The sequence below is a fragment of the Drosophila grimshawi genome, unplaced genomic scaffold (genome assembly GCF_018153295.1).
Source record: "Drosophila grimshawi isolate 15287-2541.00 unplaced genomic scaffold, ASM1815329v1 contig_1148, whole genome shotgun sequence".
In the NCBI taxonomy this organism is placed as follows: Eukaryota; Metazoa; Arthropoda; class Insecta; order Diptera; family Drosophilidae; genus Drosophila; species Drosophila grimshawi.
Window position 1 is genome coordinate 241,918 of NW_025062646.1, and position 24,146 is coordinate 266,063.

The following is a 24,146-nucleotide window of genomic DNA, read 5'->3' on the forward strand; positions in this document are numbered from 1 at the left end:
TCTCAACAGCACTGATATCAATTTATATATTAAAATGTACAAGAAAAACATAAATATTCTGATAATAAAATATATCATAGCGCATTTGAAACTTGTGGAAGAGTCCCGTCTATCAGGGTTGTTGACTCAATTAAATTGAGTTTGGAAACCAACTTAACAAATATGCGTTATGACCAGTGTGTCAAACCGAAATTGGACTCGGAACTGCATTTTTACCGATTGAAGTTCGAAATCGAATCCTAAATTCTAATTTTTGTAAAACTCAAATGCGAGAATATATATTCTTTGTATCGAAAAGACCGTTTTGTAACCAAAACAACCTACCGGAACAACGAAGCTGTCGATCGCATTAGTAAGGTGTAAGTATGAATCGTTTATTATGGAGTCGTAGATGCTTCTTCATATAAAAAATGCTTTTGTACCACTTCGTAATCCCTTATTTTGTATTCAATTTTTAATAGGTTTTGTCGACCTGCTGCTCCCAACCGACAGAGTTATATGTATATATGTCTTACGTTGATAATTTTTTTTGTTAAAATGGAATCAGATGCACCAGAACCTAAATTCGTTACGGTTTGAAACCCTGTTTTTAACGTACCAATAAATCTGAAGAATTGTTTCTGAAAAAATTCGTGGATGACACAGAGCTTTATTTTTAAATGAGCAACGAGTCAACGAATTGCATTTAACTAGGGTTTTTTCTTTATTATTGGTAACACATATTATCGCCCTCATTTTACTCAATATTTAAATTTGTCGCGGTTACTTCTAACACTTGCTCATTAGTCACATAACTACCAGCACAAGAGAGATAAGTTTAGTTTTTTTTTCTGTTCTAAGCTGTAATTGATAAATGAATTTTTTATTAAAAATGTTAAAGTTATATCAATAATAATTACAAGCTTCAACTACAAATTTTATTACTATTGTGGATTGTGAGCAAAATACTAGAAGTAATTTCCCCATTTAGCCGCGATGTTCTGTTTAACTTACAATTGAAAATAATGTGAACCCGATTGGATGAAAAAATTGCATTCATCGGGTTTTCCCCATCTCTGATCTGAATTTTATAAGCCCCCGTCTCAGATCTCACTGCTGCGAAAAATCAGCATTCAAGTGTGGGTCGTCCGTTAGGTTAAAGACATCCAGGCCTAACTGTCTTCATACCCTGAACGCACTTAAAATGGGAAAAAAATTATATGATTAAGTTGTGCAAAGATACGGAACATGAAGAAAGAAGTATTTCCGACCCCCTTATATGTATAAACTCTTGATTAGCATTAGAGTATAATATCGAATGTAAGTTCTCGTATAAATATATATCTTCCATTTTGCAAAGAGGGTCGAACTGTAATTTTTCAGAAATTTTGATTACCAATCGTGTGCGCGCCTATGTGAAGTTTAGATTCAGAGGGCAGCTTTCCCCTCCCCGATTTTTGTACGATCTTTTTGGTAACTCATATATAAAGTTGTATGCACATGTATATACATCGGTACACATATATACACATGTCGTCTCTACATACAGCATATACAAAAAATTACTTTTATCAGTTCAGAGTATTAAAAATACAGCTGTCTTAGGCAAACAAAATATTGCATACCCTTGCAGAACGATATAAATATATAAGTAAAATATATATATAGATATATGTATATATATTTGGTATATATATTTATATATATATATATAGCGTTGAGTGAATTACAAAAAATCTAACAAAGGCAGATTATTATTATGGTGCTATATTTTTTACCGCAGCTATGTCATGTATGTCGAGCGTCATGATATTAAGAGAAACTGTAAGCCGAAGCAGATTTTGTTCATCAGTACGCTTTGGCCTGCCTCTGCGCTTTGAGTTGTTCGCTACTTGATTCCGACAAAATTAAAAAAAATAAAAATGGATGAGGAACTTATGTGGAAAGGGTTTTTTAATAAACTGGAAGAAATTAAAATGAACCCACCCACAGAGCACGAACACCAGTGAGTACATATTCATCTGATTATAATTATGTATAAAGGTTATTCATGTACACCTGTGAGTCACAATTTTGAAATTATGTGATGTGAGCATGGATTCATACAAGCATACATATTAGTAAATGATAAACACATGTTGGACTGTATATATACCTATATATATATTTATAATATATATATTGCATAGACATTTATATGCATATATATGTACATGTGCATCTCTTTCATTATCTCAGAAATGAGATTCTGCTCAGATCAAACAATGACACATACAAATATACACATACAGTTAGAAATTAAGGTAAGCACATAGATCCGGTTTTGTTCGGCGTTTCGAGTATTATTGTTGCGTAAAAGCCGTGCGAACTGTTTACACAATCGGAGCGCCTAAGCTCAAAAATATCGATACTTTTTTAATGCACAAAATGTTTTAGTTTATTTATTTATCGAGAAAACATATTTATTTTATTAAGACACATCGAAATATGTTGAGAATATGAATTAGAATAATATTCCACTTGCTCAACAAAAATAAAAATCTATCCCTTACTGACGTCATTGAGTATAGCGTGTGTCATAATAAATTAAAATTACATTCCGAGTGACTCAGAAGACTTTAGAGATTTAGGCGACGGTTGCGCTTCAAATATGAACAAGTAATGAACGGCTATCTTAAGCACGCCGAAAATTATATACCCTTGCAATCTTCCGACTTATATCCGAATCCAAACTTGAAGAAAATATATTTTGTGAAATAAGTTTAGATGTTTAAAGTAGTTATATTGTAACATCAGGTGTGCCATGTAGTGCTACGTGCTACGTGGTGGTCTCGATGTCACCACTTATAACTCATCTTTCGACCGATTGATCATATGGGAGCTATGAGATACAGCAGATCGATCCAGGACCAGAAAAAAAACGGATAAGTTCCAACTCACATCAAGAGGGACAAAGAACTAGTCGCATAGGAATTAAATACATATTTGACTCGTCAAGTGTCAAGTATCGACAATAGTGTGTACGTTTAATGATATTTAATTTGACTTTATATGTAAACAATAAATATTTCTCTTAATACCTAATTCTTATATTAATCAAAGCTATAAATGCGCAAACGCGACTTGGAGCTTAAAATCTACTTATGTATACCCTCTGCCTCTTCCACTACTGATAATTAAGTCAGCTGTGTTTTTTTTTTTTGCCAAATTATTAGTTGGGAACCAAAAAGATTTGCCGTGCTGAAAATGTAGCATTTAATCACTAGGGGATGTTCCTAAATCATTTTGTTCCACTCAAAATACTGGCAGTATTTTTCGGTCTACAACTAATAATAATTGGCATTCACGGCGTTAGTGTAAACAAACCTAGTGCCAAGATTTGAAATTATAAATCAAGCTAAATAAAAATAAAATATTATATTCAAGATTATTATATTAAATTACATGTATTTTAAGTTAGCAGTATTTATGGAATCCCAAGGAGTCCCATTGCCTAGACTTTGGATTTTGAAAAACATAAAGAATTTCATCTTTCGTAGAAGGTTTTTAAACAAGATAGCTTTATTTAGTATTTGAATCCATGGAAGTCTTTACATGTAAATAATTATTACTTATATAAATTAAGAAGCAGCTCAATGGTCAAATGCAGTTTCCACAACTTGTGTTTTGCTTTGTGCACAGAGTTGCCAACAGTTGCATATTTAGTCTACATTGAGCCATCACCTCTATCTTCATTGACAAACTGATGTTGCAAAACTGAGAGGAGTTTTAAAATTACCAACTACAACGTCTAATTTCTACTGAAAAGTTCATTTCTGTGCGCAACGATTTATACATCTAACTAACAGCTGAGACTAATGCTGATGTTGCTTATGTGAACAGTTGTTCATATCTTTGAAAAATTCCAATTTATCTCACAAGATGTCGCTCTGTGCGATTCGCTTATAAGAAATTTAAAACAAGTGAATACGGCGCAGTCGAATACGCCTTTGATATTAGAATACAAAAACGTTTCTGCGGATTTGATTTTGGGTTGTGAATAATCTTTAAAAATTATCTGTGCTCTTGTAATAAAGATACGTTAAGATTTCTTTTGAGTTGAGGGTCTCCATCTCTCCTGTCATAAGTTATGCTTTCCCAGAACTCTATTCGATTTCTAGCGAGTGCTACACATTATGAAATAATGTGTTTTATGGATTCCCAAGTTCCTGTCATCTCCTCCAATCTTACGTCCCCTAATTGGAGCCGGGCTCTTTCCTTTTTTGCTTACACAGCCGCCTATACTTCCAGCTATGTCCTTGTGACCTGGAAGCAAGTTCAGTGCATGCTTGCTGCCACTTTCATGTTGGTCTAGTTTGGTTCTTACCACTCGAACCAGATATTATTTTCTCAGATGTCATGTTTTCCCATGGCACAATTTTCGACTTGGAATGTGCCTAGCCCAAATTAAGGTCTACCACTCCTTAACCAATGTAAGACGAAAATCGGTATAGCATTTAATGGTGAGGTGTTTCAGACACAAAAATCCCTCCGCTCGATTACTCTTGGAGTAAATCCAACTATTTGCCGATTATGTGACTGTGATTACTGTGAAACAGTGACTTTTAAGATGATGATAGTTTCACCATGAGACATACCTTTCCTTTCTAGTTCTAAGGTTGCATTACTATCGTATCTACTTTAAATGAGGTTGCCCTGTAATTGGACATTTGTTCTTGACAACGTGCCCATCTCGACATGTGGGACGAACTGACTTGTGTCCAGCATCTCTATCTATTTTTTGAGTATTTTTATTAAAGTTGAAATCAGCCAGGCACTCGGCGTCTGTATTGAGATAACCAGACATTCTCTACTACGTGCACGACTATCCTGCGACATAAGTGCTATATAGGTTCTGCGAATTTGGAGGTTCCCGGCTCTCTGATGATCCAAGCGTTGACAGCAGATGGGCGTGGGTCGTGTCGCGTCTTGTTATTCGGTCGCCCACGAGCATAGAAGAAATATATAGTCTACCCGGTCGGATATGGCTGGTTAATAACGTTTTTTATTTATTATTTTTTCCTTCTTATGTCACCATCTGTTTGATTATCTAAACTTTTGTACATTAAGTAATTAAATGCGTTATTAAATTGAATATTCAGTAAACATTCTCTGGGAAACATATTGAGGTATGAGTGCTGTAGTCGATTCGTTAATATACTGCTCCGAGCTGCTCAAACATATATTCATAATTACCAACCCATATTAAAACTGTTCGTTTTTGTCAGGTTTCTTAATTTCAATATGTCATCAATGGGGACGCCACGTTGTCTTTAAAACCAATACAGAATCCCATGAGTAACCAGTCGGTATTCCTGAAAGGTTGTAGATATACTCTAGAGCTACTGGCGTCCAGGAGTAATGAGAATGAGAGCTGTATTATAAACCAAATATTTTGGTTTTGTTGTTTGAAAAAACAAATTATAAATACTTAGAGTGCATATCGCAAGAAACGGTCAGAGTACTTTAGTTATATGAGAAAACTTTGCTCTTATAATGGCAGAAGAGGCAAATAAAATTCTATGCAAGCTGGTAAAAGAAAAGCATTTTGGTGCAGTTCATTGAAAAGCGTTGAGGAAGACATTCATGCGGAGAGCTGCATATGTATAACATCACACAGGCATATGTAAAAGAAATAAACAGACTTTGATATTTGTCTTTCAGTAAATTATTGAAAGTAATCTTTGCCAAGCTCGCCAAAAGTGATAGTGGAGAGGGTTGTCTTGTAGGAAAAGCCATCCTGCTGAACATGAGGGCACATTACGGATACAGCTGTAACGGAATTTCTGCTTGGTCAGATCAATCGAAAGAGGAGACACAATAATAAGTTTACATTACATTATATTCATATTTAATAAAAAGAAGATTGCAATTTGAATTTCTTATATGTATTTTAATTTTTTGTTCCATAGAATTTTTAAATCTCCCATTGCATACAAATCACACCTGAAAAATACTTTAAAAACTAACAATACAAATTTTACATATTTTGGTTCTCAGCACAGTATTCTGTTCGTTCGCTTAAACTGTTTTTCGATCTGAGTAGAAAATAATCGGTATATAAAAAAAAACTTGTTATGTGTGAGGAATACCGTATAAGGGAGATGTATTTGCTATTTTATGGGGCGGGATATGCGTGGCCAAGAAATGTTCTGAGCAATTTTGGGAGTAAGTACAGTGCAATTCCCGATTTGCAGAGGTATATAGGTTTGAAAATGACGTATTTATTTTACTGGTTTCTAAATTATAAAAAAATTATATTATAATAAAATAATTGTATTGATGATATCCATAAACTTTGCCATAATGTTTCTCATCGTAATTTGTATAATTTTTGTGAAAGCGAAAAGCTTTTTAAAGCCACTACTTTTTAATAGCATGGTATCGAATAGTTTATGTAAGCAAAAAAAAAGTGAATTAGTAAGAAATATTAAAATACGGATTCTTCTTGTTTTGTCAAATTTTTCATCAAAGGACTCTGCACACTAAAAAATTAATTTGTATAATTTTTGTGAAAGCGAAAAGCTTTTTAAAGCCACTACTTTTTAATAGCAGGGTATCGAATAGTCTATGTAAGCAAAAAAAAAGTGAATTAGTAAGAAATATTAAAATACGGATTCTTCTTGTTTTGTCAAATTTTTCATCAAAGGACTCTGCACACTAAAAAATAAGCAGGTACTAAAGACAAAGTAACTCACGCAGTGCATGTTATTATTCAGAAGCCCAAAGTTAAATCAATCCACACACCCATCTTACTACTACCCATATCTGTACGAACACACTAAAATTGCTTGTCATCAGTATGACATTCGCATCATTTTAGGTCATAACTTACGTGTTTCTTATCCGATATAGCAAAAGGAAGGGCCGAAATCTCTTCAAAGAATATTTTATAGCTTTCACATATCGATTTGTATCGATATTCTTGAAAGCTATCGATATGCGCGTATTATATTCGGAGATTTGTTAATTTATACAGACTAACAGATGCATTTGGCTACATTATACATCAAATCCAATAGACTATTTTTTCAGATTCATCCGTTTAGCATCTCCACAAAAATTAGTTGGTGAATCACCGGCGGGTTCATCGACTCGGTTTGGAACTGCAGACAGATTAGCAGCAGATCGATCGGCTAGATCGACCACGCTGTTGATTTTGATCAAGAAAATATTTTATATGTTGGTTATGCTTCCTTCTGTATTTATGTTTTAGCGTATAAAAATTCAGCTATTTACTAGGCCTTCCTGCACTAAAAAGAGGATTGACATGACTCTGTATGTATGTACATACATATACAGTTAGTCACGAAAGTATTTTGTTTTGTCTGCTTATATACTATAAATTTGAACTCGAGTGCACGTATTTATGTTAATCTTTGCTTGTTGCATGCACATTTGTGAATACTCACGTTTCACACTATGTTGTTGTTGTTAAGGGTTGCCAGCAAACGAAGTCATGAAAATTGGTTTTTCCGTCTGCATACATACATTCATACATACATACATAGTTGAGCTAGTTTATTTTATGCATGTAAATGTAACCACTCATACATACTTGGTTATATGCTAGTATGTACATATATACGTATATGTATGTCTGCAAAGTCATGAACCGTGAAGTCAATATTTATATGTATGACGTTTTTGTGTTTTTTGACCGCTAGCTTTGGCTGCGTAGGTTTGAACCTCTTACCATCCGAACAGTTTAAACGGAAATGTCAAGTTGAAAGTTGTTAGTTTTTTTTGCTGTGCAGCTAGAAATTTCTGTTGTTTTCTGTGATAAACAAAATTAATTTTTATATGAGATTATGATATTTGCTATACATTGTGAAAGAGTGCAATTTGAAAACAAATGAAGTTTCGTGACAGACTAAAAAATATAAGACAACAGTGTTCTAAATCCATACAATCGTGTGGAGGAGATAGGTAATACATTGTTTATTGACAGAAGCATGTATAAATCAATGAACTGAACTACATTTCCGATAATGAGATTACTTAAATGTAGGTTAGAATGTTATAGTTGAGGGAGCCAAAAAGTTGTAGAACAAATTGAGTTATTGAATTAATTGGTGTCAACTTAAATGGATAAAGGGCGCACATGTGTGAACATATTATGCAATAAATTGGGAAAATTTAATTCAAACTGCTGGAGCCAGAAATGCAACCCGGAAACAGTGCATCGGTCGACATACTTGCAGTATTTTTAAATTGAATACAATATCTATATTAAACCTGTAAGGCAAATTATGTAAAACAGGAAGGCAAAAAAAGACATAGAAACTTGGACGCGTATTTTCAATTCAAAAGCTTGTGTGAATTTTCACATACATATGTATATTTGGAAATGAAGGGCAGCAATCTCCGATGCTCCGTAGAATACAGACACTTGCAGATAATTAACTTAAACAAGACCGATCTAGTCGAGAGTGCTGGACCAGAAGGTACCCTGTATCCCTGTATATATGCGTACGTATTTATTTTTTATTTTGAGGATTAATTTTTTGTAAATCTGAATGTAAATATATTCAATTAATAACCTTTTTATTATACTCTAATACCGGAGGTATAAGAGGATTTCATACAAATTACATATATACCATTGTAACTTTCAGAGTATACCAAAAATGACTGTTAACAAAAACAGAAAATACAAATTATTCGCTTAGCATGCCATCCACAGTGACCATTGTACCTGGCTTTGTACTTTGTAAATAATTGTACAACTTGTAATGAAATCTATTGCACGAGCATAGCAACCCAATCGTACAATATTCAGAGTTTCTAGATTTGATTTAATTTAGTACCTGGCAAACTTGTATTAAATCTCGGGCGGATTTCATCTACAAATGATTAAATATTTCATTGCAAGTCTTAATATCATAATTTTTTTGAATCTTTTCGTTTGATTTCTTATAAAGGCGTATCTGGGCGTTAAAGAATTTAAATTTGCTCAATAATTTAAGTCACAGTAAAAAGAAATAAAGTAGGTTAAATATATACAAAGAATATAAACAACTTATTTTGCAATGTGCACAAAAATCTTACTTAAAGCGGTTATTACAATGATGCGTGATACTTATAAAAGTGCAAGCAGCTAGACATGGTGAACACATCAAAATTGTCTTACATTTGGTTAAATTTTGGAATGAATTTAGGTTTGCTTTATTTGATTACTATTTTTATGGATTTTGGTTGAGATTTGTTTGCAAATGTGACTCTATTGTAGGTAATGTAACAATCTGGCAACTCTTATTTAGCTTATCTTAACTTTTGCATTGTTCCTTCATTCGAATGTACTCAAATATTAATTTCACAATAGCATATACCCATTCCGTTTTAGACTGCAGAATGAGTCGCGTCGTTAGACAAATAAAAACTTTGATTCCTGCAGAATATCGTTATCTTGTTTGTATACGCTGTGAAACTGTGCGATCGGATCTAGCAAATCCAACAATTAGTTTGTTTGAAAATGTATTTGGTTGAAGCCAATATATTGTATTTTGATCCCACACATGTTTCAAAGACTATTTACTTCATACCAAAATATTTAGAAAAAAGTTAATAAACTTAAAATATTTTTGCAGGCTCCAGGATGCTGATGGTGGTTTCTTTGAAAACTTCGGTTTTTTGTTGCGACAGAAATCGCAACTGGATGAAACTGTTTTTAAGACTTCATTGTCTCCATTTCAAGAAGATGACGAGACTGTAATTGCAAGGGATGTAGACGGTTCTTGTACCGACAGCGGGTTGGAAACAAAAAGTGACGAAAATGCGTGTGTTGAATCTTCTAGCGCGGGAAGCGTACAAGATCTATTACCCGTTGATGATATAACAGAAACTGTTTTTGACACATCAATTTGTATGAATGTAAGTATTAAATCTTTCCTATATATTGCTATATACAAGACTTACAAGTGGCTTGGCTCTCGGTTACAAAATTAATTCGAATGTATTTTTTTATAAATCTTAGGAAGGGGTTGCTAATATGTTTGGTAAGTCAAAGATATTTTTTTTTTTCGATTTCTCTCGGAATTGCGAGTGGCCTAAATAATAATAACTACCCACAGGCATCTAATCCCCGCTTTATAGAATATGCCTGGTACATATGTCTCCAGCATTAGTATAATTTAATTTCTAAGTAAGTGGCTAGTTTCAAGTATGGTAACTTTAACTGCAAAATTTTGATCGTGACCAAGAAGTTTTTCCCATCTTGTGAGTTGATAGCTAGTAATCCATCTTCAACGTCTTGATGCGAGTGGGTGTAGGCCGAAATAGTTTTGTGGCTGGGAAATTAATATGTTGATACTTTAAAGATATCACCAGCAATCGATGTTCCAGGTTTGATGAATCTAGCTTAAAAATTGTAGAATTGATTAGCATTATTGAATATATAGAATTTTATTAATCATGGGAGCCGTAGATATATTTTTAATTAGTTGTAATTTACATTCCAATTTTTGTGATTGTAGCTCAAAAACTGTAGAGAATAAGCCGTTTCAGATTTATAATGACGGGAATTTTGACACTGCATATCGGGAGAAATCTCTAGATGTAAGGTTTTTGAAAAAAGTTACTGTTATAAATACGGACAGTGATGTACGCTTCACAAAACCAATATACTCTTATGCCTTGGGTATCAGAGTTTAAAAAAAGAAAGAAACCACTGATGTTCATCTTATTGCATCTATATTTAATTATAGTTATAAGCAAAAAAGAACATATATCTCTGAGTAGCATTACACATTTTTTAATACCTGATCAATTATTTCTAAGGAAGCTACTTGCAAAATAATCTGATCTTGATAAAAAGGATGGACAGGGACTATATTAACTCGGCCGTTCAAGATGATCAATATTTTACCTCCTTCAATTACAAACTTCACGACAAAATTATAATAGCTCATGCAAGTGTATAATATTATGTAAATATATTTAGGTGTTGTTGGCATGATTATTAATTTCTGATACCTATCTCAGACAATCTTTTGTATTTTAAAGTACATTTTTTCATTTGTTTTAGTTGTGTTCCTTGTTGGACTTCCCACGTTTTATATGTCTAAGTTCAGATTGCAGAAGATTTCCATGGATAAATTTTAGTGACATGTTAATTATTATTATGAATTTATTCGGATTTATAAAGTTATCTCATCGATTATAATTTTTAACAGCAGACGTATTTGTTTTATGTAAGTTCAAAATTCATCTCTTCGAATTGTTTAATTAACCATAATATCGAACTACAAACAAATTAACTCATTTTCAAAGACGCAGCCAAATAGTCTACAAAACTGTTTGCTTTAGCATCTACTTATCTACATAGTATGTTTATATGTACAAATATTTTGTATGTACATAAAAAGCATTTATTTCGTTTGTTCTGAACAGCTTTTTTTTTACATACTTGAGAATAAACATTTTTCATTATCATTGAGCTTTTTCTTAGTTCCAAAAATAAAACATTTACTCAAAGCACTACTACATAATGCTTTTCTCTTTATCTTGTGAGATACTTAGAAAACAAAATCGAAATTGAATTCTGCTCATGCATACTCAAAGCAGCTCATGGCCAAAGTGATAAATTGTTCGATTTTCAGTTTTCGGCATTGGCATTGTTAACGGGTCTTCCATCTACTAGTGTTGGAGAAGTGTTACTACTATAGTGATTTTAATGCGTTTATAGATGTATATATATATGCAAAAATTATTTGTACGATGACCAAGAATATATTCAGGAAAAACGGCACAGTCCGCTAGATGAGCATCAAATATTTTACTAGCCGAAGTGCAGTGTGTTTAAAGCATTATTTAATTCAATTTAGTCAATTCGTATATTCAAAATGAGTCAGTTGTCTCTGCCCCGTGTTCTGCCTAATATAAGTTCGCAAAACTCGACGGATAGAAATTCAAAATTTCTAAGTTTAAATCGTACTGCTGGCCATGAGACAAGACAGGTGAAAAAAGTGAGTTCCACGCTGTCATTAAATGAAACGGCAGAGCGACGTAAACGAATGCTTAACAGAAATGGAAGCATATCAAACCAGCATTTTCGTGGTGTTCACAAGCATTTACTGGAATCTCACGCGAAGGCAATTTGTCATTCAATGACCGTAAGTACTTTATTGGGAAGCACTTAATTTACTTTTCTTATTAAGGGTATCAGTGGTTTCACAAAAATAGGTTGTATACAATTTTAGTTAGAGTTCACATTCCTTAACTCATATTCTGATGTATCCCAAAGCTGGTACATCAATGATATTATTATGGGCGTAATGGTGAGATGGTACAATACACTTTTTTGCCTGGTACAAACTTATTTACTTTTCTTAAGAAAAGCAGCTCTTCTAATGCACTAGCACATAGCATTTTAATTTAGTCGTAAGGTGTGTAGCGCATTGAACGAGACATCGACCCCACTTATTCACTTATTTTATATGTTCTTTTTATAACCATGTCCATCTATTCGATTGTTTGTATGAAAACTCTCTCTAAGTTTTTAAGCTATCTTAATAAAAATAGTAATCTATCTATTTCTTGTAGCCAGTGCATATGTGAGAATCAACAGATCCGATAGTTTATTTTTGCCGTAGGAACTCTCAGTTAAAATATGACTTAACATTATACCGAAGTCAACATGTTATAATCTAATATCCAGGTTAGGATCCGCTCTAGATCGAACTGCTAGATCAAGATTTGTTAATCTTAATTTATAGCCAAAAACTATTATCATATTGATCTGATTATTATCAGCAGACACATGTACATATGATAATCGATGAGAGAGTAAATATGGGCGTGTATTTTTCAGAGTGCCGATATCTATGATGCGTGTATACATACAAAAAATTTGTAGACACAAATGCAAAAAGATTGTAGACACTCGTGTGTCGGTGATATCACTGAGGGTTTGCAAATAAAAGCATGCGCTGCGTTTTTTTTTACTTTGAGTGTGCAAAACATTTAAAACGGAAATTGGCCAATAAAGCTAGAACAATAATTTACTTAAAAACTGGGTTCAGCGTACCAAGCAGTATCGAGTAGAGAATTATGGTGTATGATCAAGATTATATGATTATAACTAATCGCGATACAAATTTGAGAACACTATTAAAAAATTACACGGCATTCTTTATAATGGAAAAATCTTCTCAAATATTCTTCCCATTGCATTTAAGTTATATGTGCCTTACGCCCGTAAAATACTAGTAGGGTCAATACATATTTATTTAAATAACAATCATAAGTTAGTTCTAATTAAAAGAAAGTAAGCTCTTTTTTTTATATTTTTGGAGGATTGAAAATTAATTGTAAATATTATACTTTTAATGAAGATTAAAACAAGATTAAAACACTGAAAAAAAAGAAAACTTTGTAAAGTGCAATATTTTCAGAGTTGCAAATATTGTTTTTCTTGCTTAACCGTTCAGCTCTGTAATGATGTCTGTCCTGATTTCTTTGCCGCCGAGGCCTCCTCTTTTATGGGACAAGTTTTTTGTTATATATTTTATTGTTTTTTTTTTTTTTTTGCTCGAACTTTTTTTTATATCGTGACTATCTTGGCGACTGTTTTAATTTTCATATTAAAATAATTAAAATAAAAATAAACTATGCATTCTTTTGTTTATTTTTTCAGATTGAAGACTTGTACGAAGAAATTTTATTTGAGATTTACAATAACATTGGTTGCGAGACTAACGATGTTTGTACAAACAGCCTAGTTGAGTTTGCTCAAGAAGTATTTAAAATACCTAATTCAGAGCATTTGGAAATTTCTAAAATTGCCAAGATGAAAGAACCACCCAAATTGAGATTAAATGTTGAAATCATAAAAGCAGAAAATTTAATGTCAAAAGATCCAAATGGGCTTTCCGATCCATTTGTTACATTATACTTGGAATCAAACAACTCGCACCGTTATAACTCATCTGTAAAACCGTGTACTCTAAATCCCATATGGGAGGAACACTTCTCGTTGTAAGTGGTTTTTGTAATATATTTTAAAAAATTTATATATATGCAATATTGGGCAATACTATTTAATTTCTATTAAAAAGTATATATATATATATACACTTATATATACATATATATACATATAATATGCATATTGGGCAATACTATTAAATTTCTATTAAAAAGTACATATAAATAAACTTATATATACATATATATACATATAATATGCATAGTTATGTATATAAACAGAGGTCGCCTAGAATCCAGTATACAGTGTTTAAATTTACTACTCCGCAGCAAGAACTATCAAAATATTGCTATGCATCTGCTACTGCTACGAACTTTAGCAAATACATAGAGATTATAGAAGAATTAATGTTTTGTTGCATTGCTCTCTCTTTGCAAAAGCAATATAATTAGCAAGACCAAACAATTAATATGTATAATTATATATATAAAGAGAGCTTGATTAGAATCCTGTACACAGGGTTTAAGTTTACTACTCCGCAGCAAGAACAATAAAAATATTGCTCTACAAGAGTTACTGCTACGAACTTTAGCAAAGATATCGAGATAATTGAAGAATAATGAAATGGATGTTCTTTTGCTCTGCTCTTTCTTTGCAAGAGCAATAGAATTAGCAAGATCAGAGAAATTACATTTTGTTATCTACAGTTGTAGCAATAACAAAAACAAGAGCAGAGTGATTTCGTTGGCTCTTTTGCTCCTCGTAGCCATGTTATCTAAGAACCTACCACTAAGCATTACTATTCCAGTAGATATTTTTAATTGCCTTTTTATTGCTGCTTTTGTGGACACGCTTTTGTTTGGGATTGGAGTAGTGGTTTTTGGTAAAAATTCGAGCACTTGCATACATTAAAATGTGGTGATCTTTTAAGCAGAATAACTGCTTGACTCTTGATATTCGAGCTCTCCACAAGAGCACTTTTTATTGTAGCCTTCGATATATATTTTTGGTATTGTGACTTGGGTTGGCGGAATCGCTAAGCATTATATATTTAAGGAGTAGAGTAATTAATTTTATGTTTATGAAGATGTTACAGCAAATCGATAGTAACGATTTTTAGTTTCACATAAATTAATATATTTTTTATTTAATAATTTTTTGAATAGACCAATTACTGAAGGTCCTCGCGAGGAAGCCCTGATTATCGAAGTTTGGTAAGTCTTATATTATGTAATTTTTGTGGTATTTTATACCATTACAATATCGACATTCATTTTCAAACAAATGAATAGGGTGTAAGTTAGTTATAAAAACATTTTGTGTGGTGGTAGCCATTGAATAATTATTAATGTGCATTTTAAATTTGATAACTCAAGCTTTAAAGTTGTGTAATATATATTAACCGACTTTTGTTGGCTGGATGAGGTGTGGCCGTGAAATGTTTTCTCGCTTTTTCTAGAGTGTGTATAGACTAAACGAAGTGGAATATACATGTTATTGCCGATTTTGGGCCCTGATGGGTCCGGTATTGTCGGGGTCGGTAAATATATATGCTGATTTTTTAAGGACCAGCAATTATTTGTCAAGTTTGACTGAAGCGGGCATAAATTATGTCTTCTAAGATATGAATTATAGCTGTAATGGTGTCGAAAAAAGTATTAGTATATATAGTATAGATAGATTTCAGTTAGTTTAAAAGAAAAGTTCAATGAATTTATTCTAGTCGTTCGTGTATATTTCGCTTAAGGTTAAAATTATTTTGTAAGTTACTTAATTGAATTAAAAATTATTATTTATAATTATCTTTTTATTTAGGGACTTTGATGCTGCGGAGACTGTCAAAGATAAGGTTAACAAACTCTTGGATGTCAAAGGCGTAAGAGGCCTTAGTAAGCTTATGAAAGAAATTGCCGTTACTGCTTCTTCTGGAAAACATGATAACGAACTAATAGGCCGTGCAATGATTTCATTAAAGGTAAAGTATATTAGTAACAATACAATGGAGTTTTTAATTACGGGAGTATATCTAAAAGTATATTTAAATTTTATTATTATAAAACAAGAATGAACGGGTTTCCTAGGTACATCGAAGATTACATAACTGTAGGCCGGAGATTATCTGCTAACATGTAAATTTTTGTTCCGATTTTGAAAATTGTTAGTTTACTCTACAAATGTTGGAAGAATGATCGGAAGAGATTAGATTAGATTAGTCAAGTACAATTGAATCTATGGAACTTTTATTTAAAATGTATGAACCTTAGACTTCAAAAACGGCGATCAGAGGCATTACCCGAAAATCTACACCGATTATGGTATTTTTTGTTTTCGAAAAATTTCGTATTTTGTCGTTGACTGAGAACAAAAACTTTGACCACTTTAATTTATTAATCTAGTTATTCTAAATAATTTTAAATTATTGAATTTAATACATGTTTTATTAAGGAGTCACTGTGTGTTGATAGTAATGCATAATGAAATAATGTATGAAGGAGCTGGCGGTCGATTTTAAATTTTTTAGTTTTTGGGCCCGATGTGTAACCTTTCGTAAAGTGGGGTGGCTTAACTGCTGACCACATTTTGCAACCTCAGCCCGCAAAATTTATGGTATTCGTTTCTCGGCACACATATTCGTATGCATACATAGATAGGTTTCAACGGGATCATGACACAGTGCGTAGGCGGCTGTTCGAACAAGCCATTTCGCAAATCGAGACAATAATACCCCTTTTAAGATTTTCACTAAACAATGTTATTAGAAAACAGACATACAAGTGGTAATTTTAGCTTAATATATATAAAAATAGATTCTTCCGCATGAATTCTTAAAATATGCGTTAGTAAAAAGTTAAATAGTCGACAGTCACAAAACTGATAGAAAGTTAAACTCATGGGAAGGAAATCTAATCCAATCAATTTCAAATCTACTAAAATAACGAAATTGGTAAAGAAAAGCCTGATTCATTTTTTTGTGGACTTGACGCCTTTTGTGTCATAAGCTGAACATTTTTGATTTGAACAGTTGACTAATGTAATAATTATTACAATTTGGAACTTCAGTAATAATTTCTTGAATAATATTTCTAGCCTTCGTTTTGATTTTTTTAAGCTTTTTAAATACAACAACTTTGGGGTAATATATGAATGCGTGATTAGCAGATGCTTATTAGTATAACCATTGTCCTGTTCCTTATTGCTATATGAATATTGTTGAATATTGCTCATCAATGTTTTGCAGCCGATCATTATCATGCCTGCTCATTTCGTCCCAGGCAACAAATAAACTTTTTGCAGATGTGGTGGTGAGATGAACTTGGGTTGGCTTGCATTAACTATTAAAAAACTGTCATTAATCTACATTTTACATTTGGTTACTGCAGCTTTGAAACTGAGAGAGGTATTCATGAAAATAAGCGGGCGGGGACGGACATTTACTTCAAATATCTTGTAAGGGATTTTTAGAATATATATTTCAAATTTGGAAGCTCTAGCTTTTAGATGGTGGGAAATATAGGGCGGACCAATTCGGTAATACTATCCATCGGATTTTCTTTACTCTTTTTGATAGTCTCTTGTATATCTATCAACACTTTAGTTCTCGCTCCTGGCGTATTCTCTTCCTAAGCGCTTCTTATGGGTTATGTCAAGCTTGACAAAATTGCGAGAACTCAGCTCGGATTTCAGTTAGTCTTTTTGTTATCACCGTGCAGTCCGCTCAACCGTGCTTTGTCTATGTCCTAGATTTCCCAAATTTTTAGAGCTTGTTTCCCAAAACTTTAATCGTCTATGATTGACAATTTTCCACTCTGTCTCTCCTTTCCATTTGTTTTCAGTTGATATTATTCTGGTTTCAGGGTAATACATTTTCGGTTAAGTCCGATAGTATTCTCACTTGCTCTTATCGACTCGCTGATTTTTAAAATACATTCTTACAGTCTATTCCAGCATCTGGACTCACAGTTTGGTATAATCTGGAAAAAGGGAGCAAAACTAAAAGCCGCGGATCTGTGTTGGTCAACATTACCTTAAGTGCTGAAAAAAACAAAAATGTAGCCTGTCAAGAGCATAAGCATCTCTTAAAATTGTTACTCATGAATGAGCTGGACACGTCTCAAGTGACTAACTATTGGTGGAGCGGAAAATTTAGTTCGATGGCTGAAGCTATCAGAACTCAACACGCTGTTCAAAGTGGACTCTCCTCCTTTGATTGTGCACTTAGTCAGTGGCACGCATATAGTACCGTTCATGAGACCCACAAACTTACCTTTGCACTATTTAATTCTATACTCGACATTTTGGTTCCAGTCATAAGCTGTTTACAGAATGATTGTGAAGATGTAAAAACCTTTTGGGACGGAGCGAAGCGATTACTGCCATCTTGCTTTTCGGTGTTAAGAAAGCTACGATCTAAAAATGTCAGTGACAACAAAATACTCAAAGCTCTCAGTGAAGTATTAGATATTCTGTCGAAGCTAAAAACTTTTGACATACCGGGCACAATTGATATATTTCCCCAAACTGTCTATGGCTGGATAGAAAAGGGGGACTCTGAGACATACAATATTGACAACGCCATCGTTGATGCTATAAATAGCGGTGCGAAAGAATGGATGGAACATATTATTGAAGGCAGTAAAAAAACAAAAGATAATGAGTCTGATGAAGATAAATTGCAGTACGTTATACAAATAATACAAATGATTCGCTCAGATCTCCAGCGTGCAATGGAATATTTTGATAAATTGTTCTACCAGTAAGTAGTATTTTATATTTTTCATATTAAACTATAACTTAAATTTATGCACCAGTATTCCTCTTATTAATTTGAAATCTTTGAATTGTAGTGCAGTCATTACCAATACAATTTTAAATAGAACTGCGACAATATACCCCGAAGTTTAAATTAAATACTATTACATTTCCCACAATTTATAAACATAGAAAGACTAAATTCGGAGGGTTGATTGTAGTTAGACCCATTTTGTTATTTTGTGATTTTTAAAACACGGAACCTAAATAATGATTACTTGTTTATTCTAAATAAAAAAAAAATTATACGCTGAGAGTAGCCGAACAATAAAACGAATATGAATCAAGTGCGATAACTGGTCTGATTTAGGTGATTTTTTCTCAATGTGAGGCGCATAATAAAATGCTTATTTGGCTGATTAAGCAGCTATGGAAAATAGTGATCCAATCCGTTTGGCTCAGAACTAAGTACTGTGTTCAGCAAAAAGTTGAATATATACCCAAGAAGATAGCTTTAAAACTGAAACAGTTTAACTTTTTCAAACAATGTTGTAAAAATTAAAGGCAGACTTTAAAACGAAAATACGATCATGTGGACATGGTTATATTAACAAGCTGGTGATGCTGAATAAGATTAAATATTTATATATACATAATAAAATACAAAAATCACTGTAGGTTAGGCAGTTTGTATTTTTTGTCTCTTAAAATAAGTCATAAAGTCCGAGCGCATATTCGATTTCATTTAAAAATTGCAAATTAATACTTATTTTTGTTTAGTTTTATTTTTTTTTCATTAGAAAATAATCAATATGATGAGTTGCTTATTAAATCTTATAATAATAATTATTCTATCCGCAAATTAAAAGAATATTGTAAATAATAATAAAATTTATATAAAATCGTTTCTTAGTCCGATATGTAAAAAAAACAATTGTGCTTATATACACGTATGTGTATATGTGTGCGTACAGGTAAAGTGTTATTATTTAAGAACATATTTCTTATTATCCTATCATAACTAAATACGTCTCCTCCATAGATGTTATCAACATTTTTGAAAGAAATTGTTCATCGGATAATTATTTCATTAAGTTCCTGTAGGAATAATATATTGAAACTAGTATTGAATAATTTTTTGTTTCTGAAGATATCCGGTACAAAGCAATTGACACTAGTATTGTTTTCAACGGTTTGGGTAATAATTAAGCGTATTGCGGTATACCACATATATGATTTTGATTTTAAGTTAATTTTATAATTACTATTAAAATTATTCATCCACATTTTTGTATTTTTGTTTTCAGTAAAATTCGGGTTAGTTATTCCACTACACTGTTCCTATATTATGACTTAAAACTGGTGGAGATATCTGAACCAATCATCAAAAATGTATGTTCCAACATTAAAATGTTAGATGTTCCCGACGATCAGTTTAAAGATATACCGAACATTGAAAACGTGAATATGGGAACAACATTATTTGAAGTTTATTTGGTTCTCAAACGATACAATACATTAGGTAATAATATTAAATATGTTATAAACTTAACTTAAATAATTTAATTTATTTTTTTAAGGACGATCACTCTGTCCCAATAATAAATTACAGATGGCAGATTTTTATCAATGGTTTGAAAGAGGTGTAACCCATTGGCTAGATATTTCAATTATAAAAGCTTTAAACCGCATCCAAAAAGCTATAGATTTGGACCAACTCCACGCTGTCGATGAAACTGTTAAATATAGTTCATCTGCTGTGGACACTTTAGCTATATTTTATCAGATTAAAATATTTTGGCAACAGTTGGACTGGCCAGAAATTGAAGGGTCATACACATTTGTAGCAAAAATTATCAACGTTAGTAACCATCCTATATTTTATTTTGAGATAATGGTTTACTCATTTTTAAATTTACCATCGTCTAACAGGATATATGCCGATGTTGCGTTTTCTATGCACAACGCATGTCACGTCGAGTGGAGAGCATTTCCAATGTAGGAGAGGATGGAGAAATGTTCAGTAAGTAGATATGATTTTTATCTTTTATATCAGATTCCTAACATAATGTTTTTATCTCAGTTTTATCGGAAGAATGGTGCTTAGCCATTAACAATATGGACTACATTCGACAGAGTTTACCTTCATTTATAAAGGTATCAATTAAATGTAAAGCCAGCAAAAAGTAGCACTGTCCTTATGCACCCTTGATAAGTGGTGTATACAATTTTCAATATTTTATTAACCATTTTTGCAAATACGCATTAACATACGCACATTTTATGAGAAGCACTTTTTTAAAATTAATATCCGTTCTCACATGTACATAGCAGATTTATACTCAAAGCAAACACTTTGAATGAGTCGTTATAAATCTCTCTATAAGCCGATTCGATATAGCCATGTCCATTTTTCAGAGTTTTATATGCGTTGAACTTGCTCTGTTTAAAAGCAATCTAGATTAAACTTGGAAAATATCCGGCTTTTAGTTTAAGACAGTATACAGTTCGGAGATGACCCTATCCAGACCTCAAATGGAATTATAAGAAAAGAATGTGTGTAACGAAAAATATTTGTTTAAAATGACAATATGTTTGGTAAAATGAAACAAAACTAAAAGGATTTGTACTGGTTAAGATATACTTCATTTTTGTTATTGGCGCTACTTGCTTATTTTATAATTTGTAGAGATAATTTAATGCCGATATTTTTAATTTTTTTTTTAAGGAACTCGGATCTGATGACGTAATAAAACGCATCGGAGAATTTAGGTCGAATTTGGAGGCTGAACGCTGCGCTGATACTATTAAGGCTGTTATTGATAACGCCGTTGATACACAACGCAATCAAATCGTTGAATTAATAGAGCATGTTGTCCATAAGATGGCTCCACCGATTCGTAGATTTTTAACTGAAGGAGCGGAAATCATCCATAAGGACTCAAATTCTATGGAAAGGCTAATGATGTATTTAGAACGATCACTGGCCACCCTTTATGATACTCTTAATGAAGTAAACTTTGGAAGAATATTAGATGGAATTTGGGGAGAACTAGCAGTTATAATATATGATCTTGTTCAGTCTAATCTTGATGTGAGTATGCGAAAATTCCGGCTTAAAATATTTGTTAATTAAAAAAATATTTTCTTTAGAAACGCCGTCCTCCCGCTTTCTTTCAAAACTTAAGGGAAACTCTACGCACTATGATATCTTGCTTTAAAATTGGTGAAGCTTTAGCGAGTGACTGTAAAATTTTAACGGATATTGAAAACACACTAGATCTGCATGCGTCCGAAACTTCTGATCTTATCCATCAATATTACCTCGACCGGTTTAAGGTTCAAAAACAACAATCATCATCGCAATTTGGACAACTTACAATTAGGTCTCAGTTTTCCGAAACTGGATTATCTGTGAGTATGTTATAATAAAAGCAGCACAGAATTATGAATTTTGAATTTCAGTTGGAAATATTAAATGCTCGAAATTTGGTTTCTATGGATAAAAATGGATTGTGTGATTCCTTTGTAAAAGTGTACATGTTTCCTACTGGTCGATTTACTGGCATTGCAGCAGTAAAAACTGCCGTTCACAATAAAAATTGTTTTCCCCTTTATGACGAAACATTTCGGTTGTAAGTAAATCTGTTTAGACTAGTATTTAAATGGTTTTAATATTTTTTTTTTAATAATTCAGTAATTTGAATGCAGAACAACGCCAAATGAAAGATAGCCTGATTTTTTTTACTATTAAGGATAAAGATTTATTTGGAATGACAAGTCAATATATAGCGGAATGCTATATAACGTTTGCAGATATTACAGCATATGAGGGCGAGCAAATTGTCATGAATCTTTGTAGACCAGAGTATTCAGGTAAACATTTTGATTTAAATAAGTGTAATATATATTATTTATAAAATATTTTCTTTTAAGATTCTTTGGCACTCCGAGCACTGGAGTATCGACAAGGTGATAAACAAGCTAAGGATTTCTTGAAAAAGTTAAAGAACAAATCATATAATTAATTCATGATGCCAGCGAATTTCTAATGCACGATTTGTATTTCCAAAAGTGATGATGGTATTATTTATATATTTTTACATGCCTGATACTACAATCAAAATCAGATAGACTACCCATTTAGAAATGTTATCGTGAAATTTTGTAATAAAAATAAATAATAAAAACAACTTGTCTTTCCAACTGTAGCCCAATTTGATCATTGAAGTTTTCTGGTAAACTCTGAATTATGATTCTTTTACGTAATTCGTTGCATGTTACTTATATAACGTAAAGAAGGATTACATCGAAAAACGTGCAGACAAGTACTGTGTTTAATGTTCGAAGACATCATTTTTAAAAATGTCTTACCAAAGATTTACACTACTAACAGATGGAAAAAGACTCAAGGTCAAGGTCAAGGACTCAGTTGCACAATTTGTTTACTCTGATACGGAATTTTTCATATTATTTCTTTGAATAAATTATCAATTGCTTTCGTAAACTCGATCAGTTATTCTTATCCAGGCTTATTAAAAATGTACTTACTTTTGGATAGAAAATAAGTTCATCATCAGATGGTCCATTTTTCCTTTTTTATAAATTATTTTGTTGCAGACTTTAAATATATTAGAAAAATGTGTTCAACATATACAGTGTTATAATGTTGTGTCATTGGCGTCATATTCCGTGCTTTGCTAATACTTCTAACATAATTGTTTATAAATAATTACATCCACTTTTCTTTTTTCTTCAAATTTTTGCAGCATGTCTTAATAGTAAAACTTTTAATTATTCATTTAATTAATTAATTTTATATTTAATTTCTGTTGAAATCGCACCAATAGATTTAATAGCCGCTTGGCTATTTATATATAATATATATATATATAAATCTTTTACAATAAGAAAATATGTGTATATTTTAGATTTCCGATCAAACTTTGATATACTTACTGTATACCGCAGACCTTTACAGAAACCAAAACAACATAGAAGGAACACATTGTAGAAATACATTGGTCGGCTACTTAAGTTTGGAAACAAACCTTTTAATATTAACGATTCACGTGTAAAATAAAGGCATTATAAATATATGTAAATTATGTAAAAAAAGCATAAGGATGTCATTCAGGAGTGAAGTTAATAAAATGAAAACACATTTTTGTTATCATTGTTGTTTGCTAATTTTAGTGAATATTTTATTTTGAAAAGTAAATATACGAAAAAATTTACTGACAGCTCAATTGGTTAGGTTTGTGGTAAAATTCTCTTTTATACCCTTGCAGAGGTAATATAATATTTTTGTAATATAGTTCATTGAATAATTTTTTCTTTTTAATTTTTTTTATATTTCGGAATCAACCAAATCGGACTACATTTCTTGCATAATATTGTTTATTTATTTGCTTACTAAGATACTGTGATCAAATAAATATATTTTGTCAAC

General features: G+C 32.1%; 1 protein-coding gene across 5 annotated transcripts; it reads left to right on the forward strand.

The window, feature by feature from the left end:
• The first annotated feature begins 1,836 nt into the window (after positions 1–1,836).
• Positions 1,837–22,881, forward strand: LOC6569931 (protein unc-13 homolog 4B). Of its 5 annotated transcripts, none has more exons than XM_032741769.2 (15): positions 1,864–1,984; positions 9,609–9,891; positions 13,655–13,995; positions 15,112–15,159; positions 15,761–15,920; positions 17,881–18,698; positions 20,002–20,216; positions 20,275–20,555; positions 20,627–20,717; positions 20,778–20,851; positions 21,423–21,788; positions 21,848–22,108; positions 22,160–22,329; positions 22,392–22,570; positions 22,631–22,881. In XM_032741769.2, exons 1-15 carry the CDS (start codon positions 1,902–1,904, stop codon positions 22,720–22,722), a joined length of 3,462 nt encoding a protein of 1,153 aa, XP_032597660.1. In that variant the 5' UTR covers positions 1,864–1,901; the 3' UTR covers positions 22,723–22,881. The 5 variants fall into 5 exon arrangements, with proteins under 5 accessions (XP_032597664.1, XP_032597660.1, XP_032597661.1 ...); XM_032741770.1 differs by lacking the exon at positions 1,864–1,984 and adding an exon at positions 7,859–7,947; XM_032741771.1 differs by lacking the exon at positions 1,864–1,984 and adding an exon at positions 9,479–9,495.
• The last annotated feature ends 1,265 nt before the right edge of the window (positions 22,882–24,146 follow it).